The sequence below is a fragment of the Pygoscelis adeliae genome, unplaced genomic scaffold (genome assembly GCF_000699105.1).
Source record: "Pygoscelis adeliae isolate BGI_AS28 unplaced genomic scaffold, ASM69910v1 Scaffold148, whole genome shotgun sequence".
Taxonomy (NCBI): Eukaryota; Metazoa; Chordata; class Aves; order Sphenisciformes; family Spheniscidae; genus Pygoscelis; species Pygoscelis adeliae.
The window spans coordinates 1,209,773-1,233,348 of record NW_008825258.1 but is presented as its reverse complement, the minus strand read 5'-3'; the positions used below and the strand labels follow the sequence as shown (position 1 = coordinate 1,233,348).

The 23,576-nt window shown below is 41.6% G+C and overlaps 1 protein-coding gene across 1 annotated transcript in view; it reads right to left on the bottom strand.

Moving 5' to 3' along the window:
• The window catches only part of PTPRG (protein tyrosine phosphatase, receptor type, G), a gene marked incomplete at its 5' end in the record, with an annotated part of 319,745 nt that overhangs the window by 52,021 nt on the left and 244,148 nt on the right, over positions 1–23,576 (bottom strand). Inside the window, one exon of the mRNA XM_009329498.1 lies at positions 15,405–15,537. Coding sequence (XP_009327773.1) covers positions 15,405–15,537 — 133 coding nt within the window. The remainder of the gene's footprint in view (positions 1–15,404; positions 15,538–23,576) is intronic.

Here is a 23,576-nt window from a genome sequence, read left to right as displayed (position 1 = left end):
TAGCTTGAAAAGGGGAAAATATGTGAAGCCAAGAAGGTCAATACAGAACATGAACTGTAACAGAAAATATCCAACTCACATGAATTTAACTCCTTCTTCACAGAAAGCTAAGTAAATACAATGGAGAGCAATGACAACGTTAAAGTTAATCCAGTCACCAGAAAAAAATGAGGAGTGAGGCATCTCTCTCTGGGGTGGGGAGTTGCTGTCTGGCGCACCAGGGAGAACCGATGCTGGAGGGAGGCATGGAAGGGGAATGCTCATCTGCTGCCTTATTCCCCCCTGAACTGAGCTGTCGACTTTCCAGGCTTAAAAAAAAAAAAAAAAAAAAAAAAAAAAAAAGAGAGAACTGTGGATAACCTTAAACCCTGGGCTAGGGTTGGTTTAAAGGCCCTTTTCTTCAGCATCCTTCACTGTGCTCAGCACCCAGGGAATTAGCACAGCCTGTCCCAGCTTGACAGTCTGGAAGTCAATGGGACCCCACACTCATCATCGAAGGAATGAAGGAGGAGAGAGCTGCAGATGGTGTAAGTGTTTCAAAAAAGCTGGTGTAAAGCTCAGGGATTCTCTTGCATGCTTTCAGTACAAGGAAGCATTGCTAAGGAAAGAGAGGACATCCAAATGCAAGCTCAAATCCTACAGACAACACTGCAACCCACCGAAATCTCGCAGTCGCAATAAAACACAGACTTTTCATTTCCCCATAGGCCTAGCTACAGCTTGGATTGTCACAAATGCTGGTGAAATGGGAGCATTTCTTGTATGTTAGAAGCGCCCAGCTGCTTCTCATGCAGAATGCTCCTGAGAGTGAGATTACACATTCAGACATGGTGAGATGAAGCAGCTGCTGAGAATGTACATCAAATACTGTGATTTCCTCTTTTCTGCTCTTTTATTCTGTGCATCTCGAATAAAACTAAGCTGCAGGGACAACAGGTCTCTTTCTAGTAGTCTCCACCTATTCTTTTAAACTATACAACAGGGAACTTGTTCCATGTAGTTCTGTGGATAACAAAAACAGTGATGTTGAACTCTAACCTTCTGCTACCACAAAGAGCTAAATTAATTCCCTACAGCACATCAGCACTGCTTTTGAAAAGGCCCAGACTCTGCAAAAAACAGATGGAAACTAAACTTATGGGCCTTTAAAGATGTCAAGCATTTCCTCGCAGTGATGGCGTAAGAATCTTTCTTCTTCCCATCAATTTTTTTATTAATCAGAGCACACATGGCAGCTCCCTGCGTGGCAGCACTCAGGGCTCACCCCATCAACATAAAACCTTGCGAAATTATCACCTCTGGTTTACCACTGGGATAACAATGCTTTTATACCTAGAATTAAAAAGATGAATTGTCACAGCCTGGCAAATCAATATGCAACGGCAGACACCTAACTCCAATACTATTTTGTTGCCCCTTTTCTTCCCACAGATTGTTCCCACATTCGCTACAGGATCTGGCTCAGAGACCCAGAGAAAGGACTCCTATCGCACTGTTGTCACCTTCATGCTTTTGCTTTCAGGACCACCGTTTTGGAGATTTTGAAGCACAAATGCGTTTTGGCCAGCAGCAAAGCCAAGCCTGCAGGCTCCTGCTTTGACAGCCAAATACACTCCAGAGAGCTGCAGAGCCCTTGTAGGTCCCCAAATTCTCGTCCCCACCACCACGTTATGCAGAACAGAAGATTCTTGATCGCCCATTTTCTTGAAGCTGTTTGTGCGAGGACCTGAGTCAAGTTACTCTTTCTCCTCCAAAAAGCTGAATTGGCATTTTTACCATCAAGAGGGTGGTGCGGTTGTGAAGTGCCCAATCATTTCTGAAGAGACATCGGGGACCTGGTGCCAGGTCCTTATTCACAGATGACAGTCATTACCATAAGCATAAGAAAAAGGGTTCTGCCCTCCTGACTGCAGCCAAGTGCTCCACATGAGTTGGCTTTGCAGTGATAAATGTCACGTTTACAATGGGATTTGCAACATGAAAGTCCATAATTTGCTTTCCAGGGACCTATGCTTGATTATCAGGAGAGTTAGAAGCATTCACTGAAGTCTAATGAATAGAATTAACACATCATTTAAACAGGGACTAATATGTATGCAAATGAGAAAAAGTTAAAAATAAGAGTTCAAGCCATAATTTCAGAAAACGTAGACTACATCCTTATGAAATATGAATGTTTCAATTCACCTCATATCTATGTTAGCTGCTTCACATGTGAACAATAGGGTGCATCAAGCCCATTTTGATTTTTATATTTGAACTTGGACTTATAAAATGGATTGTATTGAAACATGAATAATATATATGCTAATTAAAGACTCCATTTAATGACATAAATAAAGACGAAGACCAACATAGGCTAATTCCACTTGCAAATTTCCTAATTACTTTATTTGCCTTTGGAAAGCGGAAACTTTATTTCCACAGTCTCAGAAAAAAAGAGAATATTTTCTTTGCTCAAATTATTTAAAAAATCTTTTCAAATTTTTTATTCGTTAGGACTGATCTCCACAGAGATACAATTGCTTTGCCTAGATAGATTCAGTATTAAATTTCACCCAAGCCAAACTATGGTGATTTGTGCGTGCAAATGATGTTACTTAATTATTAATTAGTAGCTTTTTCTCTAATAAGGAATTATTTTTGATAAATATAAGGTGTATACATCCCTCAATATCACAAAGCATGCTCAGAGTAAGTCTGGCAGATATAAACCAAGTAAATGTCCTTGATGTTTGATAGGCTGTTAATCTCCCTCTCCCTTCCTCCCCCCGCTCCCCAAAATTAGACAGAACAAGGGCACAGGACAAGTGTATAGCTGTAGGGAGACGAGGCATTAGCAGAAAACATGACTACAACTTCTGGCATGCAAAGCCTACAGAAAAGCTTGCTGAAGAATAAACAGCTTGCAGGAAAAGCCCTTTTAGGTTAAAAGGCTTGTTTGTACCTGTAACAGTGAGGAAAACGGTGAAAAATAGTTCATTCAAATGAATATGAAGCCTGTAATGATATCAGGGCCAGGAGAATCTTTTTTTGCTGTTGTGTAAATGTTGGTTATGTGGATAAAGAAGCCTAGATTCAGCCTTAACTCACAAAACCAGCATTTGCAGGCTCTGAAAAGCGAACTGCAAAGCAAGCCCATTTACTCCCTGATTGAAATAGCACCCTGAATGCTTCACAAATAAGGAGCTGTGTGAATGGGAAGAGACTAACCATTCTGGTACATTTACGTCCCGGGCTTTTATTAAAAAAAAAAAAAAAAAAAAAAAAAAAAATCCAAAAAATGGCAGGTATGAGGACTGCATCTTCACAGCTTTCACTTCATGTCTGTAATACCAGTTGCTATTACAAATGAACACTGAAATTTAGGAAACTTGTAAGATTCTGAGGAGTATATGGTCATCATTTTGAGTTATGATGTGGCTGGAAGTCCTCCGTGCCCTCAGCACTGCTAGCACTGTACAACTACTGCAATCTTCACCTGTACCACTGCTGCCGGGCGAGCACAGCCTGGCACTGCGGGAGAAGAGGCTCTCCCCGGTCCCGCCTCACCACCCTCTGCCCTTGCGGTGCCCATCCCTCCACACTCCTCATCTCAGCATTAGTGGAACCGGCTTGGGGAAATAAATACCTTAAGAAAACCTAGAAAGCAGCTGGAAAGCTTGCAGGCCGGTTTACTTTGATCACTTCTCTTAACAGCATAAAATCTTCTTCACTGGCGAACCACTCAGCTCCTAATAAACTGTGAGGTTGGCAGATGTAATTTCCCGCAACGGGTTTAGGAGAGGCCCTCCCTCCGCCTGCCTCGCAGAGGGCTATTCTCTCACTCCCATTCAAAACCCACATTTATGCCAAATATCCATCAGCAGGAGTAAACTCCATTTCCTATCTCCATCCACTGCTAGTGAGGGATTTGCTCCAGCTGAGGAGCACCTGTATCACCAGCCTCATGCCTGTGCAAAAGGAAAGACGTCCCTTTATACGTGACTTGGAGAAGCCCCCATCCGCGGGGATTCAGCATCGTAGCCCTAAGTTCAACCTGTGGCACGACAAAACATGCCTCGATCCATAACGGCTTAAAATGTATTTGACACGGGAGTGAATGAGATAAGCTCGTGCTGCTACAAAACGTGAGGAATTTTATCAGCACTCACTGGCAACTTTCTGATAGTGGTTAAAAAATGGTTTTAGAGAGTGAATCACTGTACAGAAATATATCCCTTTAACTGATAATTTGATCTGAAGGAAAATAAAAAAACACATTTGAGCCTTCAGGGAATAGAACATTTGTCATTATTGGGAAATGTTTTAACTTATTTTCTTTTTTCTTTTTAACATTAACAATATTTTAAAATTTCAAATTGGGCTTATTACTTTATAAATGTCACTTTTTAGGATATTTAAAAACATTTTTGTTCTGTTTTGGAAAAGACAGGATTTCTAAAACATGAAACAATCCACCAATCGAGAACCAGGCATGCCACCTATGCCTGTTTCAGCTTAAAAGTTACAGCCCAAATGGATTTTAACCTGTAAGTCAGTAGAGCGAAATATATGCTGTTTGCAGTGATAGAAGAAATGTTTTCTTTTAAACAAACAAACTCAGTGTTCTACACTAAACTGAATGAATTCACACACTTGCAACATTTGTAATAGCAGCACAACATGCGTCGTGCATTCCAAGGCGTTGGTTTTGCCCGAATTGCACAGGTTTTAAGAAAAGTAAACCGCTTTAAGAGAAGTCCATCCCTGCTTGCTATTGTTTTACTAGGCTGCTGATTCCTAGTATTTATCCAACCAGTTAAGATTGCTGAATTGATTTAATATTCTTACCCTATAATTTTATACTCAGACCACATCCTGCTGTGAAATAGCTAGTGCTAATGTTAGTCCAAATGCTGCTGTGGGACTTAGGACAGCACAGGGCCCTTCAATAGCTATATTTTATGGTTACAAGGAGAGAGAAAAAATATAATTTATCTGGTTGCTGTGGTTAATTCACAGTTTCACAGCAGAGGTATATGTTCCCTCTGGGTACATCTACTTGTATTATAGGACATTTCATTCACAGTTTGTCCAAGACATTCCTCCAGCTCTGAATCTACCAATTTATGAGAGGGACTCTACTCCAGAGATACCTGTATACACTTTAACACATACTCTTACATACTAAGAATATTATAGAAAAGATATAAACTAGCAACAGATCAATAGAAAACATAAACTAGCAACAGACCAAACAACAACGGGTTAATAAATTGTTTCTTTGAGCTGAGAAGGGAAACAGAAAAAGAATGCGTCCATCTTCTTAAATAGTCTTTTTTTTTTTAAAGTGATTTAATTTCACAAAAAGCATTTGTGAAATTTGTTTCTCTTTTAAAATACTGATCATAGCTTTAAAAGCCAGTTCAAAAATTTTAAAGTTTTAGAAGTTTCCTGTAGAATAGCTTACAAAAGACCTAACAGATGAGTAGGAGAAACCAATGGTACCTGGCATCCTCTACTGCTGTGCTTAGCAGAAAACACATACTCCTCATGGCATACTATTTCTCAGCACCTACAAACCAGTTCTTAATGGAGCTTAACTAGAAGATTTGAATATTTAAAAAACGTTTGTTCAAAATTATGCCTTGTAAACTACTACCTTTAATCCAGTTACTGCATAGATAAAATCTTGCTCTTTTTTTCAAGACCTCACCGTTACAGCAGCACTGGGGAAGGTGTTTCCAGAAAAAAATGTCTGCAATTAATCCATTTAATTAGTTCCACAGAAACAAAACAGAAAGATCAATTGTAGCCGTGCCACAGATCCCTCCTTGCCTGACCTCTGCTGCCCTTGCCTGCTCCCCTTCGCTCTCTCTGCAGAAGAAAGTATTTATGGAAATGTTGGGGAAATGTTGTTACACCTCTAAACAAAGCGGTGAGGAGTGTGTCAACAGCAGTTTTCCAACTTGCTGCCAAATTTTTTGCATAAACTTAATCCCCTTTAATGAATGGGATGGTCTGTGTGGGCCTGCGGGCAAAGCATAGCCTAAATGTCTCAGCTCTTACAGGACTCATCGTATAACAAATTAAAAATTAAAAAAGTATACTTTTTTGTTTGGGAGTTTTCAAGGTCACCAACACAATATTAGAATTCTAGTCTTCCACAAGCAAAGCGTGTATTCTCCTGTTGTTTGACTTATGATTGCATGCTTGACAGTATCTTTTAAAATAAAGGTGATGCAGATCTGGGCTCCCACTGAGTTCAGTGGCCTGAACATCCATAAAAGTGCCTGCAGAAAAGATGTTCACACAACAGACCCACATGGCACAAACATCCCAGGAGCTGAGGAACATGCACATTTCAGAGTGAGAGTTCTCATTTAAGGGTACTGTTAAAAATAATCACAATCCAGCAGGCACCAGGTTTGCTGGTGCTGGGACGGGTGGTTTCACAGCTGTGAAATCTTGGTTCTTCGAGCAATCGCCATTCCCCGTCTCCTTTGCAAGAAAATACTTTCATATAACGGCCTCTCCAGGGATGTCTAGATTCAGTCACCCTGGGTGCTTGCTCACAGGGTCTTTGCCCTTGGCACCAGGGGTGGCCTCACGTTGACGCTCACTGCTGGTAATGGGGCAGTATTGGCACGTGCAGTACGGATGGTGCCTCAGACAACACACAACAGGGCCAACAAACCGCAGCTACACCAACCCCTTCTCCTCTGTTTTGTTTCTAAACTTCAAATCATTGTTGTATTCTTAACTGTTCCCTACTTTTAGGCTCCCCACTGCAGGAGAACAGATGGAACAAAACTCCAAACATTTTTTTTCCCACCAACTTGTGGGTCTCCTGACACAGTTGTCCTCTGCAAGCTGCCTTCGCAGTTTCTTTCCTGCCCATTCCTATCTTCCTTTCACTCTCTCTCCAAAGCTAGAGCCCTCCCTCTCTCCTCCCCCCAATTCTTAGATGTGCTTTTTTATCAGCTTCACATTATTCACTTTAAATGTGATGCATTTAAACTGTGTCTTCCGAATGCTTTTTGAGGCTTCTAGTCTGTGATTTACAGGACAATTTATCACACTACACCCTTCCTCCTCTTTTCCCAAGCTTGTATGTGTAGAGAACAGGCCTCAAAGCTCCCATGCAGGATCAATGACTCCTGCGGTGCTCCTGACGAATGGCTGCTTAACCTTGTTTTGGAACCTAGAAATGATGGAAATCCTGTAGACCACTGCTTTATTGTCTTTCCTGTCATGAAGCTTTTTCTAATGTCAAACCTAAATTTCTCTCTTGCTGCAATTTAAGCCAAAGACGACTCATCCCCAGCACAATGTGCAGAAGATCACATATTCCTTGCAGACCCCTTTCATGTACTAGAGCATTTGCTTCCCCTTTCTGCTAACAACCCTGCCTGCCCATCCAGCCTAACCAACTTCCTCACAGAAAAGGTGTATCGCACAAGAACAACCATAGTCCTCTCTTATTTACACCTGGAGATACACCAGCCTGCTATAAATCTAGATTTGCTTTTCATTTACAGGACAGCTGAGAGGACAACATTGCTTCATGAAATTCAGATGAAGGCTGGACATGTGTGACATAGGAAGAAGCTGGCTTCAAATATGTGGCAAGAAGTAACTTGTTACTGCAATTGCATATTCTCGAGAACTCATATAAAGGCTCTTCAGTCATGCGGACTCAAATTTACAAGGGCAAGGTCTCATTTAGCTGATACCGGTTATTCAGGAGTCACTCTGTTAACATCAATGGGACTGCTCAGGTTTAAACCTGAAGCAAAATCTAGACTGTGCTATTTCCTTGAAATGGAACATTCCTGGGCCAAAGTGTGCTTACTGATTTTTGATGTTGCTCCTGATGCTGTATAATTAGGACTAAAAGTACTATTTTCTGAGTTTTGTAAATATCCTGATAGTTCTGGAAATCACCACTGATCTGCATTTAAGCTTGTCAAACTCTCTCCAACTTCTTTCCTTTCTCAAGACAAAAATTGTTGGTTTGTAAAGCGGCAGCTCACTGCCGGCCTCACCAGTGAGGAAACGGAAATCTTGCAGAATTCTGGTTTGCAAGAAAAAGTAAAACTAGTGTTAATTAAAGAAGAGTAAAAGTAACAGGCATATAATGAGAGAACATGCCCCCTTCCACAGTCTAGCTCTTAACAGATCATCCAGCATGCTTAAAAAGCAACTTTCTATCTGCAAATCTGTCTCTCTCTTTTTTGTCTAATGAGCATGTGTTAGTCTGTTCAAAAGCCCAAATGGGCATCTCGGGGCCAATTCAGCAGCAGGGGGTCTGTTACTATAACAACTGACAACTCCTATGATTCCTGAAAGGCCCTAAAGTAGCCATTTGGGAAATGGTTATTGAACGAGAAGTTGCGAAGGAATGGCTGTGCGGGGTGCGGCGTCCCGGCCTCCCCTGCGCAGAGCTGCGCTCGCCTCCCTCAGCCCTTCATGCACAGAGAAAACCCCGGCGCCCCGCCACCCTTGCAAACAGCCGGCCCGGACCCCTTTCAGCGCCCTGCAAGAGGCGAGGACGAAAGCCTGTGAGCCGACAACAGGAGGAACAGCAGCGCACGCTACGGTTTGGCGTTAACGGATCTCCCTGGGGGCTTTTCCCCCCTCGGCCCAGGCTGCAAGTTGCCAGATGAAAGAGCAGAGATGCTGTCAGAGAAGTTTTCATATTGATTTTCCTCATAATGGAAGAATGACAAGTGCTCGAAGAACGATACCAGCAGCTAGAACAAGCAACCGGCAGCTGCCCTAAGCTTCAGGCTTTAAAGCAAGCTGCCTGCCATCGGCACAAAGGATGAGCTCGGTTCCCCGTGCGGGATAAGAGGGAGCTGATCACAGGCCTGCTCCCCTTTAATGAAAGCAAGCAGCGCTTTGAGATACAGCACACAAAAGGGCCCAATATTTCAGTACCTTGACCTCTGGCACTGGCAAAATCAAATACAACCTGGATCTTCTGCAGTAAAAGCTGAAGTGCTTTTCCTGCATTGCCTGGGTTGAGGCAGGGAGATCAGAGGGCTCCGAATCAGGCTGGGCTGCATCCCACTTGCCAGGCAGTGATCTGCCCCATCCCCATCCCTCTGAGGCTGTTTGTCATCATACGAGACTAGATGTGGTCATTCCCAGGAAAACAAAGGCATGCCCTGTTTGGCGTGAGCAGGGCATATCTGGTCGCTAAAAAGGAGATGGAAGCTGCAAGGAGGTTCAGGCATGCCGCTCACCTCCATGTTTCCCCTCATCTCCCTGTGGCATTGCCCGTCTCCCAGCTCAGGAAATCTCTTGCCCCTGTGGGCTAATTCTCCTCACTGCCTGTGATGACGTGGGTTGTGCTCTGGGGCACTGCCAGCCCCAAGCTGAGCACAAGTGCCTGGATATGGTCCTCAGGCATCACTGGGGGCAGTGTCAGCGTTAGCATCCCCATCCCTCCTGCTCATTCCCGCCTTCATGCTGGTCCCTCGGTTATGCTGGTACAACTCTGCCTGGTTACTGTATGAACCAGACTGGGAGCTAATCTGGTTTAAATCAGGGCATGAAAGCCCCTCTCTTCTTTTTAAAAAACAAAAAAACAAAACCAAAAACAAAACAACAACCGTGGATTATTTCTCAGTCCAGCTCCTCACATGGTTATACAAACATTTGCATTGGTATCACAGAGGGCAGAACAAGGGCAGGAATGGAGGAGGCTGCTTGAACCGCTGCTGCTGAAATAAATACTCACGCAACTGCACCCGAGGCATTCTTAAAATCAACACACAGACTCTAAGAAAGTGTTACCACCTAGCATCCTTCATCAGTGAGAAAATGAGCAGAATCACGAATATTTTAGGGTAAACTGAAAGCAGCTTTTATCATTGTAAGCAAGCAATTTTACAATGGTCTCTAAATTTGCAATGTTCCTTTTTCAATCAGTACAGTAGATGAACAACACATTGTGTACTCATAAAATAAAACCTAGAGATAGGTTCAAATAACAATTTCAGCATTTTTTACAACCTGCTACAGGCAGAAGTTCTTCTTTTTCGCCAATGAAGTTTTAACACTCTCTTAGCTATGGAACTGTGCAAGTTCCCCACAATTTAACACCAAAAGGCAGTTTTCCAAGGCATGGTTATTAGACATGGTAACTACAACAGTTCTTGGTCTTATGTTGCAGCTTTCATTTCAATATTACAAGCTGATTTACAAATATGGCTCACCAACCTTCTTCAGTGCTATTTTACCAGTGACAGAACGCAGATGCTGAAATATTGAACACCTGAGCTTGCTCCCAGTGAGGTCTTTGCCACCGAGTTCAACAACAATACTGTCAAACTGTAAGTGACTTGGCCCCAGGTCACACAGAAAATCAATGAGTGAGTCAGAAAAAGAACCCACATCTCCTGGTGCTCAATGTCATTTCTTCTGCGCAGAAAGGCACTATCAGAGAAGTATGAGGCTCTGCCACAGGACCTGTCCCAAGGATTCTGTTCAATTCAACAGGATGCTTAACAAAAACCTAAGAAAATCTTGCTGTCTACTAAATTCTATAGGGTTTTGCCTAAGGAAAATTAAAGGCATCTTTTTCCCAAGCTGTCTCATATATACATGACTATAAACAAGCAATGCAAGCTTGCTTGCTCTTTGAAAGGCAGCAGCTGTGTTGTTCCAAAAATCTCTCCTGAATGTAAACATATTAGCACTGTATAAACAGCTTGATTTAATAAGAAATGCAATACAATATTCCTGCTTTGTCTTTGGGAACACGATGTTGATGGCAGCAATAATTCAGAGGTGAATTATGGTATCTGCTGAAAAGAAAGAAAAAGAAAACTCTCCAGCTATAGTTGTGAATTAATTTCTTCCTCTTAGCTGAAAATGAGAAATGGCTATAATTTAGTTCTCATTTAAAAGTTGCTGTTGGCTAAACTCTAAAATCTTAATTGCTTCTTAATATTCTCTGCTTATTTTTCCTTTTGAAACTACAGTCTATAGCATTGTAGTGTTTAGATTAAAAATCAGAATGGAAAACAAACAGTAGAAGGTCACCAGTCACTCCTAAAGTCTGCTTTTTTTTTCTAAAATGACAGAAGTTAATGTGTATCAAAGTATTTTAGCTGATTTCCCAACTCTAGTCACCCTCCTGCACCTCTGTGAAAAAGAAAGTGGCACTGACCCTGGGTTTCCCTTAAAGTGTCAATACTCAGGACTTCTTCAACTGGCAACAAAATACAGTGAAAGTGCTAGAAAAGACATGTTTCAAGCCATATTATGGCTCAGCATGCTGTAGGAACTTGCCTTGTTGCAAAAAAACTGAAGTCACACTCAATCCCTAAATAGTTTGGAGGTCGCTACCAAACACACTCTGCAATTCTCAGAGCTCGTAGAAAAGGCTGTGAGAACAACAGTGGCAAAGACTGCAGACAATCCAAGTCAAATTTTAAACTGACCTTGAAGAACTGCAGAAGGATCTCAGGATCTGAGTCTGGGTATAAAATCACAGATGCAAAACAAATGCCCAGAAATGCAAAAATAACATGCTTGGGAAATTGCACCTTACAATGCATATGTTTTAATGGGCTCTAGATGAGCTAGTAGTGCTCCAGCAAAAGATCCTAAAATCCCAGTGAATAGTTCTCAGAAATACTCAGTGGTTGTCCCTACAGCACACAATTTCAGGAACCAGTACGAAAGGACTGAAAGCAGAAAAAGAAATACCATCATGCCACTGCAGAAGCGAATGGTGAATCTACATGTGGAGTAAAACAAGGTTCTGGTCTCCTCACCTTTTCTGTCTGCTAAGACTCAAATTCTCAATTCGGTGCTAAAAGAAATCAGTTTCAAGCACTAGAGGTCCTGGGAGCAACAGTCCCCTTCATCGTGCCCACGACAGCTCAAGGATCAGCCAGGCCAACTTTTCCTCAAAAGGAATCAAAGATGTACAGAAGCAAACTTAAATTACAGCCATCATTGTCTCTCCTGCCCAGGAAGCCCAACTGTCACCCAGCTCCAGCTAACTTTGTGGCTCCTGGTCATCCCGCGATGGTGCTCTCCGCATTGTTCTGGGATAAGAGGCAGTGCAATTTTTGCAGCTTCATTATGCTGACCTAGTTTATTTTCACTCTACCAACTTAAAATCACATAGCCCTCTTTGCACAGCAGTGCCATTAAAAGTACTGAATTCAGGAAACTTTAGTAGAAAGGTAATTCAGAGCTGCTGCTTGCCTGCAAGTTCCCATCCCTTTTCATTACTGAGATGGCCATCATGCTAAAAAGACGGAAGTGACCCCTTCTCTTCAACATCAATCATATTCTTTCGCCATTTGTCCAGGATCCACATGGAAAAGGAACTGAAAACAGCAAATTACCTCTGCAAATAAGGGAGTCTCGTTCAGAAATGGCACAGATCATTTCCAAATATATTCAATTACAAGAATTCTCTAATGAACACAGCATGGAAGCTCAACAGATAAAGAAAGGAAAAGCTTCATCAAACAGTGACTGCTTCCTATCGCTCTCCTTTTCAAATAAAGGGAACAGAAAATGAAGCTTCCTTACAACAAGACATCATCACAAAACTTATTTCATTGCTCTATCATGGAATGAGTTACAAAGGATCCAAACAGAGATAAACTCTTTGCCAAACCTTCACAAGCAACCTCCGTAACTCCTTATTTTGGTCCCTGGATAATAGGGCATCGATGCAATGCAAACAAGCAGAAGGCTTTGCTCTGCTTCATTGTTCTACTTCTGTCACCTCTGGTCTCAAATCATCTAATCCCACAAATGCTCAAAAACGCAAAAGTGAAAATATCATTTGTTTTACCCTCAAAATGTATTGCCAAAGGGTAGCTATGTCTCTTCTGCATTTTCTAGTTCTCTGGGTTTTGTTTTATAATGGTTTTTCTCATACCATAACAAAGAACTGCTGCGCAGGAAAAGACCCCTCAGTCCAGCACGCCTGTCCCCTTGAGGGTTATCCTTTCATAACAAGTGTTTCTCTGCTGTGCACTTCAATACCACGTTTCCCACACTGAAAAATCTGTCTTAAACTCATTGTCATGCCATTTGCTTTGATGGTGTTATTTAGCAAATTATTCCATATGTTGCCCATTACATTTTAAGCTAAGTATTTCTTCCTGAAAATCCAGATCACTGTTCCTTTCAAACTTGTAAATTAGACTCTGCGGTGTTTGAGGATCTCTTTTTTCCTTACTTTAAAACACTCACAGAGGTAAACACTTTATTTTTCCTAAGGAAAGGTAATCGCACTGAAAAGGGCACACAAAATGCTGTGTTGCCACTTCAGCAACATGGTCTGCACAACGTGAAATGTTACTGTGGACGATTTGTGTTCTAGTTGCTTGTTGATTTATCCTAAAACACATGTTGACTTTTTTTATACACTCTCTGTATTTGTTAAAAAATCCTCAGAACTATGAAGGTAGACACAGGAGATTATGTTGCAGCTAGTACACGTGTGCTCTCAAGTTTGTTTATTGTTTCTCAATTTGTTGCTTCATATTTATCAGAAAACTTTGACTGCTACATGACATACTTTCCATGTCTATATTAATTTTTAATCTCCACCTTTTTTTAGTATCAATTATACACAAAAAAATTGATCCACTGCTGTCAGGGCTATTAATGTCAATGCTCATAGTTTTACCAAAGCTACTGATGAATGTTAACCTCTCATGCATATTATGGAAAGCAGATAATAAACAATTGCTGTCCGTATGCAAAATAACAAACATTACTGGAAAAGTAATTTGGTTTCAGTTAAAGTCTTTGTACATGTATCTTCCTTGACTTCTGTGCTTGTTTGTTATTACGAAGCAAATAAAAATTTTATGAGGTGGATGGTTAGGAATTTTGAATATAAAAAGTATTTAACTTTAATTAACATATCTTAATTTTAGACTCCAGTAATATTATGATCTATAATACAAGCCAATATTTATCAAAAATTAGTCCCTGACTATTGGTCACTAAGCCAGCACCTTCCAACTTTAATATCTTCTCAGGGATGATATTGTTACTCTTTGAGCGAATTAAACACTAAGTTTGCAATTATTTCTCTTGATCCATTAGTGAAATTGCAGGAAATGGAAACGTTTTCCAAACAATGAGAGGTACCAGCATTCTTCTTGATAATAGCTGTTAGCAATTTATTTCAAAACCTTCCTTCCTTAGAAGAGCATTTTGTATCAACGCAAGATAAATATTACTAACCCCTCATTGCAGTGCTTCAGGATATACCATATCCTTCAAGGGCTTGCCTGCTGTGAATGGGACCAAGTTTAGTCCTTCAAATGAAGAAAATATATATTGAGGGACAGGACACTACAACGGGATCTTCAGAACCTTTCCAATTTCAGCTTTTGAGCACACATCACTGCAATTTCTTTCATTGTCTTACTGCAATGGTGTTAATCACTTGCAAAAGTTACTAGAAATGATTTTCACAAGACTATTGTCATCTATTTATTAATATTCTTTCAAATATTCCCAGCCTCAACAGTTTGGCCAATTGTCAGCAAAATGGGTGTACTGAAAAACAGCTTGGTAGTTTTTTAATTGATTCTGCAAATGTAATGATCAATGGACTGCTATTTCTCATCAAAGCTACTTTTCTGTGTCCCATCTAATCAGATTTTGAAATAATTCCCAAGTACCTTCTATGAGGCTAATCCCTGGTTAATTTTCACTACCAGACAAATGAGGTGTCTTTGGGTTCTGGTTCTGGCACAAGAAGGTGCTAGAGGTTTTAATTTACTCTAAATCAAATGGAGATGGATTTGTTGATGCTAATCCTAGCCTCCACCTCTGAACCAATGCCCATTGGTGTAAAGGACAGTATCTCTTTGTAAGAGGCAATCTTTACTTTCAAGACTTTGCAGGTTGCACTTCCGAACACTTCACCAATGCTAAAGAACTCCTACTCAGAGCATTGCTATGTAACGAGAAACAAGCTTATCCCCCTTTCTTGAAGTACAGTCAAAGGAAGAAAAGAACTGCTTAAGATCACACAGGAGGTTCTGTGGCAAAGCCACCCATGGAACCAAGTCCAGTCTCACTGGGTTTTTCTCCCACAACCACCTTTCCTGCAGGCCAAGACAAAGATACCTTTTTATAGCTATATGAGAGGGACTAATTGCGAAAATGTTTGTCAGCGTTACAGCTGGCTCTACCATTGCTACAGCTCTACCAAGCTAATTTTCATGACACAAAAATCAATATTTAAGACAGCTGAATAGTTAACCAACAGAGCTGTTCTAGCATCCAGAGAGTTACCTAATGCATCAATCACCGTAACATCTAATAAAATAAAAAACACAGGACCACATTAAAAAACACCACCTGAAATGCGTTTTAAATCATAATCAGTTTCCATCAAAAGGAAACAAGCTCACCTCCAGTAGACAAGCACAGCAATGAGAAGAATGAGGCACACGAAGGTCAGTGCTGAGACCACAATAAGCGGGATGATCCATTCCATTTTACCAGGAGAAGGTCTCGTGGCCATGCTGGAGCTGTTCTTGTCAGCTGCGTGTTAAACACATAGCAAAAACAATCACTAAATGGAAAGAGAATTACTGTATGGAACAATGTGTAAGCAAAACAAATAGCTTGTCTGTTTTACGTGGTATGAGTAAACAGAGCAAAGATCTTCTAATTGCTGGGTGGGACTCCATTTGTCTTTAGTCTGAGACATGAGAGCACAAAAGTATGGTGTTTATTGCCACATATGGCTTAGATTTTACTACTGCCTGTAATTACAGTCTCATAGACAACTTTAGGACTCTATCGTGCAAGCACCTATTATCAGATGTGGAGTACCCCCCACTGAGTCATTTCACCACGGTAACAAAGTAAACGCTTTGGTCGGTCATCAGCATTTGCAGATAAATGCACCCTGTTTCTCAACGCTAGAGGACAGCCCTGTTTGCAAAGCTCAGTGTAATACTTTGCTTCAGAAATCAATTTCTCTGTAACTATCTTAAAATAAAAAATCCTCAACATGTTGGGTGTCATGTCACATCATTTGCGGAATTGTCACAATCTGGTTAGTTACTGCATACGAAAGCACTTTTTAGCATATGGATTGTCAAGATGGATGGATGAATGAATGGATAGGATGTGTTGTAACTGACAGAAGAAATCATTATGCCACAGCTTTTGAACAAAATTAAAGTTGGTCAATATCCTGAGATCTGGCCGAGTAACTCCGTTTCACTTTTCGCAAGACATCTTGTTAAAATAACTGTATCATACATAAGATGAATATCTAGAGGTTCTGCAAGTACTGGAGCCAATGAGCATAGACACTGCATCAACATATTTCAAAAGACATCTAATTTGTGCAAATTCATGTAGACTTGATGAATAAATTGTTTTAGACAAAATGATAAACGAAAAATACAGAAGCGGATTCTGTATCTTGCTCATGTTTCCTAACAAACAGGCGGTAGTTGATCAATACCCGTCAACAGGACGTAATGGGAAAGGATTAGTGTAAACAGCTTCAGATTTGAAAAAGGATTGAAATGTACGCACTTGACTTCTACTTTTTAGCCTACGTGAGTCTTTCCTTACCAATGTGCTTCCTTGCCCTCCTTCAGTATTGTATTATCATATCTTCTGAAACTGCTGCAAATCCTACCAGAAGAACATAATTGCCTTTTCACCGTAGGCAGGCAAAACACAGATAATTGGAAGTCACCAGATGTCACATAATATGAAGTCATACTCTATTTTAATAGCATTTAGATTATACTCCTCCATAGGCAGGAGTAAAATTCAACTAACGTGGAAGTAAAGGTTAATTGTAAATGCTGTTGCCTGACTGCTGAAAACAGAGCAAGGCTGCAGGCTGCTGCAAGCCCAGCAAGAAATCTTTCTAGTTTTAAGAACTAGGCTGATGGAGGTAATGCCCTTTAGCAAGCAGCCTAAATGAGGTGCTAATCAGAGGGATGTTTGGGGGAAGTGAACGTGCACTGAGTATAGAACTGATCAAAAGAGAGATGAGTAGCCAGTTGTCTCCAACTTCACTAAGAAAGGCTACGGAGGTTACCAACAGTGCCACTTTGCGGAATAGGCACACAACGTTGTACCTCGAGCACGTGGTGAGCTTTCGTCTTCACAGCATACTAATAATATACAACATACCGTTTTTAAGACAGGTCTTTGATTTCCTTGACTAGCAAAGAATAAGGAAAAGAACAACCCCAAAACTAGAGCAAAAGCTTATTCTCTGTATTTGCCAAACTTGCAAAAATCATAAACCCCGAGGCATCGGCTTTTATCAGTGCATTTCAAATCATTTAACAGCATGAAAAAATTAAGCCTGTGAGGTAAGTGTTACTAATCAGAATGGTAAAAGGGACAAAGCAAAAAAACATGCAATGTAATAAAACTTAGTAGGAGAGCCAAACAGTCGCACCACCTTACATCCATTGGGGTGTTGCTTCATTTCTCTCCAAGGACATTATTCTGTTTAGTTTCACCTCCACATATTTCAACACAAAAACATATGTTTCTGTTTGCATGGGAAGAAAATTAAATTCCATTGTAAGCACAGCATGGACTGGAGTCCCAGTGCAAACTATTAAATTCTGCAGTGCTCACGATGCTCTTCTTACTCAGTCTACTGTGGAGAACAGACTTATCTGACCCTGCCAACTCCCTATACCACAAATGTGAGGATAAGAAAGTGTTGAGTATGCTGAGTGCCAGAATAGCAAACGCCATTGCCGCATGCTGATGGCTGGCCCCAAAATTCCAGTTGGGAATGCCCAACCAGTGATATGCTTCAGAAAAAAAGAGACAGTTCCTGTGCTGGCTTTGAAGAAAAAGTCTTAGGTGTTTTCCACTGCTTAAGTGTTGAGAGAGCTTAAACAAACGAATGCCAATAAAAATTGTACTAGAATGACAGCTGGGGCCAGAAGTACAGCAGTACAGCTGGAGTGCTGGCGCCTGTCTCTCGAGTGTCATGGCAGAAGACCCTAAGAAAAGGCAGCACACTGGGTAACTTGGAAAAAGGAAATACACACAAAAAAAGACAGATCTGGGGCTTTATAGCTTCCTGTTCTCCTACGTAACAAAATATTATAAAATAAAAAATAGTCAGCATTTCACTCTTTTCCAAAGCAAGAATGTTGAGCCTTGGTAGTGTCAACAGCATATCCTTGTAACGGTGCCCACCATACGCTGTACTTTGGGGGGCAGGGAAGCTTAAAAAATGGACCAGGAAACTCCATTTTTGCTAAGAAATGTAAACCGTTTCCAGTGGCATATGCCTCCGTTGAATTAATTCAGTTTGCCTTTTACTGGCTTGGAATTCATCCCAGTAGGAAGGAATAAAAATTATTACAGCATATCTGTTTCAGGAGGTCCCACATGATACAAGGCCCAGCACTGCTAAATCCACTCCTGCGTCTGGAAAAATCCATAACTCCTGTGCACCACCCATTCAGCTGTTCCATCCGGGCCCTGGACGGATAAGGCCCTGGCACAGTGATCATTAGAGGGCATTAGGCAGCGAGGGAGGCTTTGGCCGTGCGACTCTTGCACAAAGGTCAAGGCAAGAAAGAGGCATTCTACAGTTTGTGATATGTGCTGTTTTTCTGTGTATTCTTGGTAATTGGTTCCTGAGAATAGAAACACGCTTATTTCCCTTAAGTTACACTGCTTGCTATAATAAGCAACCATAGCTGTAATACATAACCTATCTACCTTTATCATCCATTGCACAAACCGCCAAGACAAAGTTCTGTTTGTTGTACCGTTACAGATACCGTCAACTACGACAATACCTGTGTCCTGCAGGCCAAAAGAAAACCCTCACGCTGAACTGCCTCAGATCATCCGGTCACTTAAAAGAAAGAATTCACCTGCTCATCTTTCCTTTGAGTAAATGAAATTATGGACTTATACAAAGGTATCAATTAATTCTGGAAAATAGTATCGGCCATATTATTAAACAATGAAAAGGCAAAACCATGATTTAAAAAAAAGTATTACCTTTGATACAAGCTCATGCCATTGTGCAGCTATTTCCTCCCTATTTCTTTAAAGGCGTTCCTGCAGTAGTCATACTTACAGGCTGTGCACAACTAAGCATAGCTTTTCACTGTTTTGTAAACAGATGCCAATCATATTTAATCCTGATGTCAGATATCTGAAATTCATACTGTTTGCAAACACCAAATAATTCAATCCTTTTATTTTCAAGCCATTCTGCCATTTGCTCCTGTAAGTTGCCATGCAAAATGGCTCAAGTGCCACATGAAAATACAGCTTAATAATCCTTGCCACGTATGGAGAAAGAAAGAATTACACAGATGTTTAATTATCTTAATGAGGTTATCCCCAAAAGGCTTTTGTGACCTCAGACCTGGCAAAGACTGTTCTAAAAACCAAAATTCAGTCTCTGCTAAAAGCATACACCAGGCTTGAAATTTAACCCTGCACATCATGATCTCTCTACAAAGCCCTCTCGTGGGAGGAACTCGGCAGAAGTGGGTGAATGCTGAGGGATAGGAGGACCTGGCTGAAGTTCGGATCAAGGGCCAAACCCACGTCTCTGTTCTCAGTCCCAGCTCATGACTCAGGCAAAAGCCCCAACCGAACGTCTATTACTTTGCTCACAACAGCCCATTCGTTATCTCCTGTCAAACACAAAGGATCTGTTTAACTCTCCGGCAAAACAAACCAAAATTCTGTGGGATAATATCTGCTCTAGCCTGATTAAACTGAATCATGCTGTTTTTCTTTTTTTTTGCCTCCTCTCTTTTTTTTTTTTTTTGGTAAAGCATCATTCTAATTGCTGTTTTTCTAATTTTCAGGTTTCAGAGTCGCGGACAATGCTGAGCAGCTGTGTGTGTAACAGTTGCAGATCAAAGGTACAATTAGTCTAATGTGGGCACCAAAACAGAGAAAAGGATGATCAGGAAAATGAAAGAGGAGAATGCAAGCAAGCGTTCAGTGACAGAAGAAAATCATTAGCGTTGGCTGATACCACCAGACAAGAAGAGGCCAATGCCATTTGGAAAATAATGACATGGCCTCAGGAGAGGTGTGTGTGTATGTGCGTGTGAAATAAGCACTAAAAGAAAATGAGCCTTGCTGTACTAATTGGCCTCGCACTTTCCCTGTAATTTCTCATGTGTTCCCTGTTCTCCTCTAATCATCCACACTCATGAGTACTTCCCCATTCAGTTATCTCTTTACAACTGCTAATTTGATGCTATATAATTAATTTTACAAGTGTACATTGTTATGAAACAATTTTCTACTCTTTAAAATGATTAAACTTTGTACTCACAAAAACATTTTTGAAACCTTGACAGCTTTTTAAAAACTGCTTTCCTGGAGAAAAGATGCATCCAAAAAAGTTTCTGCCCTCTATGGGACATAGTAAGCAGCAGGGGTTCTTTCTGCTCACTCTGGAAGTGGCCTTCACCCACTTTTAACTGTCCTGACGCTCAGGAATGCTTTCAGATACTTCTGGCAATGTCCTCTTGGCTTCGCTGGTCGTTGTCTTGATTTCAAGTTTACCTTGTTATGGAAAACCTTTAAGGCCCTTTCTCATAGGAAGAGGTCTTGCTTATGTCCGGAGTTTCACTGAATTCAATGAAACCTTGCATGAGCTAGGTCAGGTCTGTATGAATTGCCAATTTCCATATTACTGTGGAAAACAATTAAGCTGAAGCAACTAGTCTAAGGCTTCATGCTAGTGCTTGACTGATGGGCCAATTCACCAGCTGTGGGTTTTGCTGACATGTGTCTTCGGTAACCTGGATCCAGCCTGGAGGAAAGCTCCTTCTCCTGCATTCCCAAGAGTCTTCTCACAGGGGTAGCACTCCCAACAGGCCTGCCAGGCCTTCTCAGACACATCTAGTAAAATATTTGGGCAAATTCTGGGTTAGGTAGACCTCAGCTACTGCAGGTAGTGGGGTGCAGAAGCAGGGTGACACAAGATGCAAAGAAAAGAAGGACTTGCCTGAAGAGACTTTGAAGGACAAGGTCCTCACACCTGGTACAAAGAAATTCAGACTGAAAGCCTCTGTCCCAAAGCCAATAAAAAACATCTCAAAATGTTCTTAGAGTTGAAAAACACTATCCCTTCCCAATGCGTGGACAGGGAGTCATCAGGTTTGTGACCAACCTAACTTCTTCCACCTGGAGGTCAAGGACAGGGAATGAACCTCTACCCAAAGGAAAATGGCACAAATGGGTCCCCCTTCATCTCTGAGCAGCCATTCCCAGCCCTTTTGCTGCTGAGTGTCCTCTTCAGTACACTGAGGGGCCTGGGAGAGGCTTGTCTGGGAAGCTGAAAATATAGTACAGTTCCTTCTCCTCACCCCAGGTATGTCACCAGAGGTTTAACTAAGATTTAACTAAAGTTAATTCGGGTGAAACAGGCAACTCTTTCACTTATCTTTTCCCCCAGCTAACATGTGCTGGTTATTTCAGATGTCATTTCCTACACGTGGAAGCCATTTTTGTAAGAGGCAGTGATCTTAGTAAGTTATCCTCCCTCCATATATAAGCATGGAAAACTTAATTTGCAGAGTCCTTTCAAGACTGATCATCTTTGCGTGCAGTCTTCAGGCAGGGTCACTTCAAGCCTCCAAGCCTGCAAGCGAGCAGAGCTCTTAAAAGAGGCTGTCTAGTAGGAGGCAAAGCTGTATTGAACCACTTTCAGTGATAGTTCTCTGCATGCTAAAAAGAGACAGAAATCACTACAGACTAAGGGGATACAATTCACAATAACCAGTAAGTACTTCTTAGCAATATTAACAATATTTCCCCGTCTCATTGATTTTCATCTTTTTCATCTTAACTTCACCACGGAATAAAAACAATCTAAAACCAATCCCTTTGTCATGAGCTAAGAAACAAGACCAACTACCCATCTTTCCTTCAGTTTATTTGGCTGAGAATAAGCCACGAGGCCCTTTCTAGGTCGTATATAAGGGACATTGTACTCGGGCCATCCAAGAAACTAGCACATGAGAAATGGAAGCAGAAGGAAGGAAGATCCGAAGACAATTATTTCAGAGCCAGGTTTACCCAGGCAGACTGAATTGCTGGGGTTTGAACCTAAATGGTGCTGAATGCTTACTCCCAACACTGCAAAGCACGGCTAGGACAAGTTCCCTCCTTCCTGATAAAAAGGTGATTAGGGCAAGTGGCATGTTGAAAGCTGCCTGACAGGCATCTCAGACCATATTCAGTGGGAGCACTGGACTTTGAAGAAGATTTCCAGTTGAGGAGTAAGAAAAATAGCGGTGTATTTTAAAAAACATCAGCACAACCTGGTGCAGGTTTCTTGGCTTCCGCATTAATCTGTTCTCTTACAGAACAGTTATGATTCACAGCATTACAGTCAGGTCAGCATTTCTGTAACAAATGTTATTAAAGATTGGATTTAGCTTTGTTTTTTAAATTGGTTCTGAGCTATAACTGAGTGCACAATGTCTGCATTTTTGTGTTTATAAATGCAGGGAAAAATAAATATGTAAGGTTTTTTCACAGTACTCTAACTCTAGAGCAGTTTTGATGGAAAAACAATTACAAAACAGCCTCTAGATTAACAAAATAAACAATAGCAGTAAAAAAAAAACCCACTATCTTATAAATGCTGTGTAATCACTCAGATAAATGTGTCGCCATATCTAAATCTCAGTCCTTACTCTGCAAATAAATCCATATGCATGTACTCCACTTGCTCCTTGCAGTTGTAAGATCTGTTTTCCTCACCAGTGCTTGGAGGTCCTCAAGCAGAAACATGGGTACTGGACTTTCTGTGCAGAGAGTTGGGAGCACCATGAGATACCTGGTTGCATAGGCCTGTGCAGCAAATCCTGACCACACAGGGCTTGGTGCACATGCAGATCACCTGGGCATGCTTCCAAAAGGTCGTATTTGCTGTGTACATACTATGGAGTTGATACATACATCCAGAGTTGGCGCGCTGGTAATTCTCATCAGGACAAACATAGAAAATACGTGAACTCTGCCTGGTGTATTGGGTTTGCGTGACAAGGTTTTGGTAGCGGGGGGGCTACAGGGGTGGCTTCTGTGAGAAGCTGCTAGAAGCTTCCCCTGTGTCAGATAGACCCAATGCCACCGGCTTCAAGATGGACCCATTGCTGGCCAAGGCCAAGCCCATCAGTGACGGTGGTAGCACCTCTGGGATAATGTATTTAAGATGGGGGAAAAAAACCTGTGCAACAGCAATTGCAGCCAGAGAGAGGAGTGAGAATATGTGAGAGAAACAACTCTGCAGACACCAAGGTCAGTGAAGGAGGGGGAGGAAGAGGTGCTCCAGGTGTCAGAGCAGAGATTCCCCTGCAGCCCCTGGTGAAGACCATGGTGAGGCAGGCTGTCCCCCTGCAGCCCATGGAGGTTAACGGTGGAGCAGATATCCACCTGCAGCCCGTGGAGGACCCCATGCCGGAGCAGGTGGATGCCCAAAGGAGGCTGTGACCCCATGGGAAGCCCGTGCTGGAGTAGGCTCCTGGCAGGACCTGTGGACCTGTGGAGAGAGGAGCCCACGCTGGAGCAGGTTTGCTGGC